The 11,958-nt window shown below is 41.2% G+C and overlaps 2 protein-coding genes across 2 annotated transcripts; both read left to right on the plus strand.

The window, feature by feature from the left end:
• Nucleotides 1-1,364: 1,364 nt before the first annotated feature.
• On the plus strand, nt 1,365-8,806 carry ddx52 (DExD-box helicase 52). Its single transcript, XM_089016534.1, has 15 exons — nt 1,365-1,487; nt 1,709-1,925; nt 2,703-2,842; nt 2,976-3,161; nt 3,233-3,376; nt 4,259-4,370; nt 4,451-4,523; nt 5,250-5,453; nt 5,559-5,649; nt 5,752-5,874; nt 6,940-7,090; nt 8,109-8,184; nt 8,278-8,349; nt 8,427-8,594; nt 8,707-8,806. The coding sequence occupies exons 1-15, from the start codon at nt 1,377-1,379 to the stop codon at nt 8,732-8,734; spliced, it is 1,896 nt and encodes a 631-aa protein (XP_088872660.1). The 5' UTR covers nt 1,365-1,376; the 3' UTR covers nt 8,735-8,806.
• A 104-nt stretch (nt 8,807-8,910) lies between these two features.
• Nucleotides 8,911-11,729, plus strand: rpl23a (ribosomal protein L23a). The gene is made up of 5 exons (XM_089016536.1): nt 8,911-9,006; nt 10,198-10,378; nt 10,564-10,740; nt 10,812-10,881; nt 11,665-11,729. The coding sequence occupies exons 1-5, from the start codon at nt 8,982-8,984 to the stop codon at nt 11,677-11,679; spliced, it is 468 nt and encodes a 155-aa protein (XP_088872662.1). The 5' UTR covers nt 8,911-8,981; the 3' UTR covers nt 11,680-11,729.
• The last annotated feature ends 229 nt before the right edge of the window (nt 11,730-11,958 follow it).

Below are 11,958 nucleotides of genomic sequence, written 5' to 3' on the forward strand. Positions count from 1 at the left end.
TCATACATTTAATCTACAAGCGCCTTTCAAAACTCTCAGGGTCACTTTACAGTCACAGGACAAGTTTTTTTTTTTCTGTGGGTGAGCAGCGGCAGCCACATGCGCCAGCGTTCACTCAACCCAGAATAATTTAAATACATAGAAAGCTAGCTAGCTATCTAGCTAATAATAATAATAATAATAATAATAATAATGATAATAATAATACATTTAATTTCTAGGCGCCTTTCAAAACTCTTAAGGACACTTTACAGTCACAGGGTGTTTTTCTGTGGGTGAGCAGCGGCAGCCACACGCAATAATAATAATAATAATTAACAAATTAATAATACTAATCATACATTTCATCTACAAGCGCCTTTCAAAACTCTCAAGGTCACTTTACAGTCACAGGACAAGTTTTTTTTTCTGTGGGTGAGCAGCGGCAGCCACATGCGCCAGCGTTCACTCAAGCCAGAATAATTCAAATACATAGAAAGCTAGCTAGCTAATCGATAACTAACAGCTAGCTAGATAGCTGTCTAGCTATCTAGCTAGGTAGCCAGCTAGCTAGCGAATAGATTGCAAAATGAATGTTTATGTAATAATAATAATAATACATTTAATTTCTAAGCGCCTTTCAAAACTCTCAAGGACACTTTACAGTCACAGGATGTTTTTCTGTGGGTGAGCAGCGGCAGCCACACGTGCCAACCTGCACTCGACCCGGAAGTAACTCAAATAGATTGAAAGCTAGCTTGCTAGCTAATAGATAGGTAATGATAATAACAATAATAATAATACATTGTATTTATAAGTGGCTTTCAAAACTCCGAAGGACATAGCTAATAGCTAATAGCTCGATAGCCAATAGCTGGATAAATCAAAAGAAGTGAAGAAGGGAATAAGGATGAAGTCAAGAGAAATGACAAAAAAAAAAGCTAAATTGTACGAAAGAAAGTTTAGCCATACACGGCAAAAAGAAAAAAAGGTTCACTCAACCCAGAACTCAAATACATAGAAAGCTAGCTAGCTAGCTAGCTACAAGACAGCTGGAAATTTTGATCTTTTTTTCCTCGTGGTTTTCTGCGTGCGATTTGCATGTAAGATTAATGAATAATGCAGTTGAACCAATACAATAAACAATGACGAAATCAATATATCCCTCTGTCAGGTCACTGATGCAATTATTCTGAGAAAATATTTTTCTATAAGAATCATAATTGAAAAACACAATGTTCTGTGAAATCGTTTAATTATTATGGACAATAACGTATTTAATCCAAATCTTTTATTTTATATATAATACACTATATGCTCAGTGTCCGCTCCAATCCAGTTGGTGGCGGTAATGAAACTGATTGATCGCCATTTTAACCACAGAAGAAACTATACGCATGCGCAGTTTTCTACAAACCAAAATGGACGCCTTCGAGTTGTTTCGGAAACTCGGAGCTGGAGCGAAATTCGACCTGAAAAGGTTCGGACAGGATGCGTGTCGCTTTAAGGTTGGTCTGTTATGTGTATTTTATTACTTTTTAAGCGGCAAATAAATTATTACATATACACCGTAACTGTTCATTCGAATTTTGGTTACTCGTGTCAACGCGGCGTGATTACTGTCCATCGTTATTTTTTTGGGAGAAGTTTTACGAACGGTTTAACGTCACGAGCGATTTAATGAAACACCAAAGTCTGCGCATTCAGTCTATAAATATTTTCTTTTTAGATTGTCAGGACGCATGCCGCAAACGGGGCGTTCGATCAGCTCTCTGCGATCGATTACTTCGGCGAAGGCGTGATGAGCGGAGCGCAGAACACAGCCAAGGATCGGGAGGAAGATGAAAATGAGGAGGAAGATGAGAGCGACGCCGGGGTCAAAAAAAGAAAGCGACAAGATGTGGAGAGGACGGTGAAGAAGAAGAAAAAGGCAACAAAAATAGCAGGTAACCTTATTATCGGTAGAATGTCATAGTTGTTTTCTTTACAGAGAATAAGGAACTGTGAAAAATGTCATACAGTGATACCCTGGCTTGTGAACTTAATTGGTTCCCCGACAGAGTGTGTAAGGTGAAAAGTGTGTATCCCAAACATTAATTTCCCATAGAAAACAATTAAAATGAGAATAATCGGTTCCTAGGTCCCCATAAAACATAATTTTATAATAAATAAGCGTTAAAACTGCACAAAATATACCTTATTTTATGTATAATAAATGTCTTATGGTATTGTAATTAAAGAAATAAACTGTACTGTATAATACAGTCATTTTATTTACCTTTGTAATGGTCGTTGATGGCTTGATGGAATGGAGTGGCCATCTTGAGGAATGATTCCTTGTAAGCTTTGGCAGCTTTATCGTCAGAACTGGCTGCCTCACCATGACGAATGACACTATGAATCCCTGTACGACGCTTAAAGTTCTCGAACCGTGAACATCCGTGGCTAGCCTTGAAATCATCACTGGATGACGAACTTCCAGGTTACCTCTTGACGTTATCCGAGTGAAGTTGCCGTGCTTTCTCTGCGATAATTTTACCTAGTTCCTCATCAATTGTGTTCTGTTTAGCTGGTTGTTTTTTTTAATCAAATGTACAGATAGTTTGTGCAGGTTATTTGTGGAGTCTGATTGATGGGATATTTTAACCTTGCAGTCTACACTCTGCCTTTGAACTATCAATAAAGTTGAAACGAGTCCAAATTTCACTGTCAACATTTTGCAGGGAATGCCAATGGACAGGATAACTCAAAGCAGGGTGGAATCACGTGGATGTCCTCATTGGATGGGAAGATTCAGAAACTTCCTGGAGATGGGAAGGAGAAATCGTCGCTGAAAAGGCTGAAGCAGATTCATCGGGAGAAGGTCGGACTTTTAAATTGTTGGTGTTTTCTAATTTTATGTGTGGGTGTATGTATATGAATTATGATGTCGTTCTTACTATATTTCCCCAAAAAAATATGTAAATGATTGATTGTGAATTTGCGATATGGATCAGGTGAACCGTCTGCGTTCCCGCCACCGCATCAACGTGCACGGAAGCGACACGCCGGACCCCGTGTGCACCTTCGAGGAACTGCAATCCGAATATCAGTTGAACCCGCAGCTCATTCGCAACCTGCGAAACGCCGGCCTAAGCACGCCCACCCCCATTCAAATGCAGGCCATCCCGCTAATGATGCAGGTGAGCGCAAACATGGCGGCGCTTCGCGTCGAAGGTGAACTTCTGTGACATCACGGCGGCGCGTCTTTCAGTGTCGCGAACTCCTGGCCTGCGCTCCGACGGGATCGGGCAAGACGTTGGCCTTCTGCCTACCGCTGCTCGCGCACCTCAAGCAGCCCGCCAGACTCGGCTTCAGAGCGGTCGTCATCTCCCCTACAAGAGAACTGGCTAGCCAGGTACCACATGAACATTTTTACGATAAAAATACCAGAGTCAAAATGGCAAATTATCAATAAAATTAGCAGACAGAGAGAGAGTGAAGCCATTCTCCAAAAACAGAAAATGACTGCCGACATATTTTTTTGTCCTCTATTCCCCGCCCCCAGTCGTCGGTTAAAGCCACGTGATTGGTCAAGAACGCAGCAGTGAGGGGAGGTGGTTTAAACATTAAAGAGACAGGCAGACGACAGAGTGACAAAATGGATACAAAACAGTGACATTTGGACTCGTTTCAACTTTGATAGTTCAAAGACACAGTGTCGACTGCAAGGTTAAAATATCCCATCAATCAGACTCCACAAACAACCCGCACATGGCATCTGTACACTTGATGCAAAAAGCTATCAACCTAGCTAAACGGAACACAATTGATGAGGAACTAGATAAAATTATCGCAGAGAAAGCACCTACAAGGGATCATTCCTCAAGATGGTGAAAGAAGAAGGTTACGTTCCTCATCAAGTGTTTGACGCTGAGGAAACCGGCCACTCCATTCCATCAAGCCATCAACGACCATCACAAAGGTAAATAAAACGACTTTATTATACTGTACAGTTTATTTCTTTAATTATAATGCCATATCACATTTATTAAACATAAAATAAGGTATATTTTGTGTAGTTTTAAGGCTTAGAAAAGTAGAAAATTATGTTTTATGGGGACCTAGGAACGGATTATTTTCATTTTAATGGTTTCCTATGGGAAATTAATTTTTAGGATACACACTTTTCGCCTTACACACTCTGTCTGGGAACCAATTAAGTTCGTAAGCCAAGGTATCACTGTATTTTGTCATTTTTAACCATGAAAGAAGTCGAAAGTCACCGTTTGTTGATCAGACCCACAGAGAGATGCTGCGCCTGTCTGAGGGGACCGGCTTCCGAATTCGCATCCTGGACAAAGCGTCGGTTGCGGCCAATAAGTTCGGACCTCAATCCAACAAAAAATTTGGTAATATGCGCTGAACAACTTTTTAAAAAGGTCATGTGAAGATTTCGTCGTCTTATACGCTCCTGTTACGTCCCACACAGACGTCCTGATCAGTACTCCCAATCGACTCGTCTTCCTGCTCAATCAAGATCCTCCTGCCATTGATCTCAGCAGGTAACGCAGGCAGCCATTTTGTTGCATTTGGCCGTTATTCATGATTATAATAATAATAATAATAACAATAAAACATTTAATTTCTAAGCGACTTTCAAAACTCAAGGTCACTTTACAGTCACGGGATAAGTTTTTCTGTGGGTGAGTAGCGGCAGCCACACGCGCCAGCGTTCACTCAACCCGGAAGTAACTCAAATAGATAGAAAGCTAGCTAGCTAATAGCTAGATAGCTAATAGATAGATAGCTAATAATAATATTAATAATAATACATTTAATTTCTAAGCGCCTTTCAAAACTCAAGGTCACTTTACAGTCACGGGATAAGTTTTTCTGTGGGTGAGTAGCGGCAGCCACACGCGCCAGCGTTGACTCAATCCGGAAGTAACTCAGATAGAAAGCTAGTTAGCTAGCTAATAGATAGCCAGCTTGCATGCTAATAGATAGCCAGATAACTCACTATCAATCTAATAGATAGCTAGCCAGCTAATTAGCTAACGAGCTAATAGATAGCCAGCTAGCTAATAAATAGATAGCCAGCCGGATAGATAGCTAAAAGTTAGCCAGCCAGCGAGATATATAGCTATATAGCTAATAGATAGATAGCCAGCTATATAGCTAATAGATAGCAAATAGCTAGAAAAAGTCTTTTGATTAGCATAAAAGGCAATTTAGCGCCCATCCCGTAGCGTCGTCATGTGTCTCAAGTGGCGCTTGTTTCCGGCCAGCGTTGAGTGGCTGGTGGTGGACGAGTCGGACAAGCTGTTCGAGGACGGCAAGAAAGGCTTCAGGGAGCAACTGGCGGCCATTTTCCTAGCGTGCTCGGCCGCTAAGGTGCGCCGGGCGTTCTTTAGCGCCACCTGCACGCAGGATGTGGAACAGTGGTGCCGTCTTAACTTGGATAATTTGGTGTCGGTCAACATCGGGCATAGGTATGTTGATGCTGGTGAAAATAACCTTTTTTTTTGTTGTATTTTGTCATGTTAATTTTATGTCCAAAGTAGTAAATGAAATCTCGATTTGCAAATTTTACTTAGAAACACGGCGGTGGATTCGGTGGAGCAGGAGTTGCTGTTTGTCGGCACGGAAAACGGCAAGCTGGTAGCCGTGCGGGACATCATCAAGAAGGTTTGAACGCCGTTTCCTGCTGTCAAAATAATCATCATAAAAACTTTTATAAAAAATTAAAAATACACACGGATACAAGCTCAAATTTTTTTTTTTTTCTAGGGTTTCCTGCCTCCCGTGTTGGTGTTTGTCCAGTCCATCGAGCGAGCGCAGGAGCTTTTCCGTGAGCTCGTCTACGAGGGCATCAATGTGGACATCATCCACGCCGAGCGCACGCAACAGCAGGTGGAATATGAACACATTCACTGCCGGACCATGTGCAAAAAAAAAAAAAAAAATGTGTGCCAGGGTTTTTGTCATTTTCACTCAAATTGCAGGAACCGCAGAATATTGAGTTTTAGGACTATATAAACATTCAATACAGCGTAAGAAAACTTAGACTTTCTTCTTTTATCAGAAAAAAAAGAGTTAATTCGTAAGTTATATGGTTCTGAAGTTATATGAGCATGAAATGGGGGCAGATGTACAAAATACAATGCAATAGATACATGTTGGTTTATATAGCTATCTATTTGATGTTTAGCTAGCTATCTATCTATTAGCTAGCTAACTTGATCTATTTGAGTTATTCCCGGTTGAACGGGGTCACCATTGGTGGCTACCTAGCTAGTAAGCTATTGCTATCTATTAGCTGCATAACTAGCTAGCTAGATAGCTAGATATCTATTAGCCATCTATTAGCTAGGTAGCTAACTTGATCTATTTGAATTATTCCCGGTTGAACAGGGTCAACGTTGCTGGCTACCTAGCTAGCTATCTATTTGCTATCTATTCGCTGTCTAACTAGCTAGCTAGCTAAATATTAGTTATCTATTAGCTAGGTAGCTAGCTAACTTGATCTATTTGAGTTATTCCCGGTTGAGTGAACGCTGGCGCGTGTGGCTGCCTCTGCTCACCCACAGAAAAACTGATCCTGTGAGACTGTAAAGTGACCTTGAGAGTTTTAAAAGGCGCTGATAAATGAAATTTATTATTATTATTATTATTATTATTATTATAGCGCTTTAACAACAGCTGAAGCTGTAACAAAGAGCTAACATAGATAAAAGGTAAATGCTGCCCCCTTGTGGCAGGGAAAAACATTGCCAGAGGTCTGACCAGCACTTTATCGGCACCCAAGCATGACAAAAAAGAAAACCCAAACAAATTCAGGAATGGCGCTCCACGCCACACTTTTTCAATTCCCGAATAAATTCAGGAAAGGGTAATGACTGCGGAAAAAAAACGAAAGAAATAAAATGGACGTTGCGGTCATGATACGTGACGCTAACCCTGCTGATGGTCTTTTAGCGTGACAACGTGGTGGAGAGTTTCCGTTGCGGGAAGATCTGGGTGCTAATCTGCACGGCGTTGATGGCCCGAGGAATCGATTTCAAAGGGGTCAACTTGGTACTCAACTACGATTTCCCCACGAGCGCCGTCGAATACATTCACCGGATCGGTAAGCTACCTCCGAATTACTTTCACAATAAAAGATACTCGTGATCAGTGATACCTCAGTTTACGAACTCTTGCCTTACGAACATTAAATTCGCGAGAATATAATCTTGGCAGACGAACTAGTTTTCGCGAAACACACGGAGCGCTACGGTGGCGGGCGGACTAGTTTTAGTCACCCCCTTCCTTTGAGTGCAGACGTGGTTTGTTATCGAGTGGAGTACTTTTTGCGATTATGGCACCGAAAAAGACCCCACCACAGGCTCGTGTTAAGTCAAAGAAGACACAAAAGAATATGACGGTCGAGCAGAAGAAGGAGATCATCGAAAAACACCAACGAGGTGTGCGTTTGTATGATTTAGCGTCCCACTACCAGTACGCTAAGTCAACGATTGCTACGGGTGGCTAAGGGTGTTTCTGTGTTGTCAAAGCAGCGGTCTCAGGCAATAGAAGAGGTTGAACATTTTATTTTGATTTGGATTAACGAAAAGCAGCTAGCAGGGGACAGTGTGAGTGAGGGTATTATCGCCGAGAAATGCACGGCAACTTCACTCTGATGTCATCAAGAGGCAACCTGGAAGTTTGTCATCCATTGACAACTACCATCACAAAGGTAAATAAATCGCATGTATTATATAGTACAGTTTACTTCTTTAATTACAATACAACAGCACATTTATTATACATAAAATAATGTATATTTTGTGATGTTTTAAGGCTTATTTAAGTGAAAATTATGTTTTATGAGGACCTGGGAACAGATTATTCTCATTTTAATGGTTTCCTATGAGAAATTAATGTTTGGAATACACACTTTTCACCAATTCAGTTCGTAAGCTGAGGTATCACTGTATTTTCATCAAGCGTTCGTCTACCCGTCTATTAACATTTCCCCCCCAAAACAAATTTGTCAGATTTTCAGTTGAAGCTAACATAAAATATTATTCATTGATTATATTTAAAGGCCATTTTGCTACGTAATAAGATTTTAATAGCCCACAAATCTGTGACGCTGCTTTCAGGTCGCACGGGCCGAGCGGGCCATCGAGGGAAAGCCATCACTTTCTTCACCGAGAACGACAAGCCGCTCTTGCGAAGGTATGAGAAATTTAACAGAAGGCTACGTTCAAAAAACTGTTACAGGTTGCAAAATGCTCAAAAACTTCCTATTCCTACTTCCTTCCCCCCCAGCATCGCTAACGTTATCAAAAAAGCCGGATGTCCAGTTCCGGACTACATGATTGGCTTCAAACGGATGCACAGGTACATATAAACTTTCCGCTTTTATTTTGCCAATTCACAGTTTCGCTAATTTTATATATTTTTTATTTTTTTTAAAGCAAAGTCAGGAGGAAACTGGAGAAGAAACCTCCCAGTAGGAGTACCATTTGCACCACGCCACGTTTCCTTATGAAGAAACCGCCCCAAAAAGTCCAGAAACACAAAGAAAAAGCCCAAAATGGGGAAAAACAGAAGAAAACGGCAAATTCTCTGAAAAAACAAGTCAGGTGAGAAAAGTGTGTCATTTACAATCATTAAATGACATGTATTATTATTATTATTATTACTACTACTCTTTCTTCCACAGTTTTTACACAAAATGTTTTGTTTTCTCTACAGAAAAAAGACCAAGAAACCGAAAGAGTAGAAGATGGACTTGGTAAAATATGCTTTTGTCTTTGTATGGCTAAATAAAGAAAAATAAAAATTATATCACAAACTGTTTCGTTTCTGTCATAATGATAGTCAATAGACTGGAGAGTTTGAAATTTCCCACAGCAATGCAACGCATCGGAGTCGACGTCGTCGGAGCAAGACAGACGAAATATCGCGAGACTTAAAACAGCCCTTGCATTTTTGCCCCGGAAACCCCGAACGGTCTTTCTTTTCCCAACATGGCACCGAAGGTGAAGAAAGCAGGTTCGTCTGTGTGATTACTTTTCGTGGTCAAATTTCACTAAACTGTCGGCTTTTACTGTACGTCTACTCACAAAGAAAGTAGGAAAACGTACGTCTGTGTGATATAATCAACAAATGGCATCTAAAAACTCGTTATCTTTTTAAACAACGCGTTTGAAGTTACCGGCGTGTATACATGCTGTGGACGTGCTATGCTAGGCTAAGCTAATGGCTCCACGGACCGTATTTATATTTTTCGTCGATAATTTAACGAAATATGTCTTTGTATATCTAGATTCGTATCTAGTGTCGTTTGCTTGCCGCTCGTTTTTAGCCTTAGTCATGGCTATTCTGCGTGAAAGTTTGACGTGTTAGCTTCACGTAACGCATGTTAGCTTATCCGTCTGATTCACTCTACACCTGCAAATGGTCGCGTCTTTCCATTCAAATTTTCGCATTTATTGGAAGCGATTCCGTGTTACATGTCAGGCTTTTATTTCATACATGTAAAAGGTTGCGTGTCAACGTTCGGGTGTAAGACACGTAACAGAAGTCCACTTTGTTGGCAAATTGAATCGGACATGTTTCAATTCCTGCGCATTTGGCCTTTAATGCAACGTTGGTTTTTAGAAGTCCACTTTGTTAGCAACTTGAATCGGGCATGTTTCAATTCGTGTTCTTATGGCCTTTAATGCAACGTTGGTTTTTGAAGTCCACTTTGTTAGCAACTTGAATCGGACATGTTTCAATTCATGTGGTTCTAGCCTTTAATGCAACGTTGGTTTTTAGAAATCCACTCTGTTAGCAATTAAATCGGACATGTTTCAATTCCTGCGCATTTGGCCTTTAATGCAACGTTGGTTTTTAGAAGTCCACTTTGTTAGCAACTTATATCGGGCATGTTTCAATTCATGTGGTTCTAGCCTCAATTGAATCGGACATGCTTCAATTCATGTGGTTCTAGCCTTTAATGCAACGTTGGTTTTTAGAAGTCCACTTTGTTAGCAACTTGAATCGGGCATGTTTCAATTCGTGTTCTTATGGCCTTTAATGCAACGTTGGTTTTTAGAAATCCACTTTGTTAGCAATTGAATCGGACATGCTTCTGGTGTGTATATGAATGTGACAAATTTCAATATTATTATATATTATATCATATGTCAACATCATTATAACAAGTTTTATTTTATGACAAACCATCCCCTCATAAAGCGGTCCCGGTTAAGACGGAGGCCAAATCGAAGGCCCTGAAGGCGAAGAAGGCCGTTCTCAAAGGGGTCCACAGCCAAAAGAAGAAGAAGATCAGGACTTCCCCGACCTTCCGCCGCCCCAAAACCCTCCGTCTGCGACGGCAACCCAAGTACCCTCGCAAGAGCGCCCCTCGCAGGAACAAGTAAGACCTCCCCACCCCACTAACCCTCAACAATGGTGACAAAGTGATGCAAATGATGCTCTAAAAGCGATCAAAGTATGAAGACGCCATGTGTCCAACTTTTATTCCGACTGATGCACTTGCGTCAAATGACGAGTCGCGCCGGCTACGAGATTAGCGCTAACAAAACACGCGTTGTCGTTCAGGTTGGATCACTACGCCATCATCAAGTTCCCGCTGACCACCGAGTCGGCCATGAAGAAGATCGAGGACAACAACACGCTGGTGTTCATCGTGGACATTAAGGCTAACAAGCATCAGATCAAACACGCCGTCAGGAAACTGTACGACATCGACGTCTCCAAAGTCAACACGCTTATAAGGTGCGTTTGTTTTTTTGCACAGAGAATGTTCAGGAAGGTTGCGAGATGCACTTACAAAAGTTTCCTTTTAGGCCGGACGGCGAGAAGAAGGCGTACGTCCGCCTAGCGCCGGACTACGACGCGTTGGATGTTGCTAACAAGGTGTGTTTGACCCCTGACCCCTCCCCCAAAAAATTAGCATATGATGCCAAACAAACCCGTCTTAATGTGAGTGCTTGCATTTCAAAAGAGTGAAGGCCTAGTTATCTATTAACTGTTAGCTAGCTTTCTATCTGAGCTACTTCCGGGTTGAGTGAAGTCCTAGTTAGCTATCTATTAGCTAGCTAGCGTTCTATTTGAGTTACTTCCGGGTTGATTGAGGGCTTAGCTAACTAGCTGTTAGCTATCTTGTAGCTCACTAGCTTTCTAGCTGGTTGAGTGAAGGCCTACCTCGCTGTTAGCTAGCTAGCTTTCTATCTATTTGAGTTACTCCCTGGTTGAGTGAGGCTCTGCTAAGCTATCTGTTGGCTATCTATTCGCTAGCTAGCTTTCTATCTATTTGAGTTACTCCCGGGTTGAGTGAGGGCCTAGTTAGCTGTCTGCTAGCTAGCTTTTTATCTATTTTAGTTACGTCCGGGTTGAGTGAAGGCCTAGCTAGGTATCTGTTAGCTATATATTAGCTAGCTAGCTATCTCTTTGAGTTACTTCAGGGTTGAGTGAACGCTGGCGCCTGCGGCTGCCGCTGCTCACCCACAGAAAAACTTATCCTCTGACTGTAAAGTTACCTTGGGAGTTTTGAAAGGCGCTTAGAAATGAAATGTATTATTCTAATTAAAGGAACCACTGATGCCAAGGACTTGCAATTATAAAGTGTTAGCATAGCTGAGCAACCATTTTGTTTCCTCCGCTAACGTCACCTCCATTTTCTTTTTTTACCTCCCCCAGATTGGAATCATCTGAAGTGGCGAAAAAGAAAATTTGGGTGCGAATAAATATTTGTATAAACCAAACATGGATTCGCTGTGGTCTCTATTCATTAATTGGCTGGAGCATGACGATTTGAATTTTGTTTCAGATACATATTTGATATTTTTCCATTCTAAGACTATTTGAATAAACATGGAGAAACTCACCTCCCACCACCTTTTGAACAAATGCTATCTATTCGCTAGGTATTAGCTATCTTTTCGTTACCTATTAGCTTTGTATTCGTTAGCTATTAGCTATCTATTCATTAGC

The sequence above is a fragment of the Hippocampus bargibanti genome, linkage group LG16 (genome assembly GCF_051943395.1).
Source record: "Hippocampus bargibanti isolate YZ-2025 linkage group LG16, ASM5194339v1, whole genome shotgun sequence".
NCBI classification, from domain to species: Eukaryota; Metazoa; Chordata; class Actinopteri; order Syngnathiformes; family Syngnathidae; genus Hippocampus; species Hippocampus bargibanti.

Coding starts and splice junctions, on each gene's coding strand:
- rpl23a (XM_089016536.1), top strand. CDS start 8,982: ATGGCACCGAAGGTGAAGAAAGCAG. Junction 10,379..10,563: donor AGCGCCCCTCGCAGGAACAA/GTAAGACCTCCC, acceptor GTTGTCGTTCAG/GTTGGATCACTACGCCATCA. Junction 10,741..10,811: donor AAAGTCAACACGCTTATAAG/GTGCGTTTGTTT, acceptor GTTTCCTTTTAG/GCCGGACGGCGAGAAGAAGG.
- ddx52 (XM_089016534.1), top strand. CDS start 1,377: ATGCGCAGTTTTCTACAAACCAAAATGGACGCCTTCGAGTTGTTTCGG. Junction 8,185..8,277: donor GACAAGCCGCTCTTGCGAAG/GTATGAGAAATT, acceptor CTTCCCCCCCAG/CATCGCTAACGTTATCAAAA. Junction 8,595..8,706: donor TCTCTGAAAAAACAAGTCAG/GTGAGAAAAGTG, acceptor TTTTCTCTACAG/AAAAAAGACCAAGAAACCGA.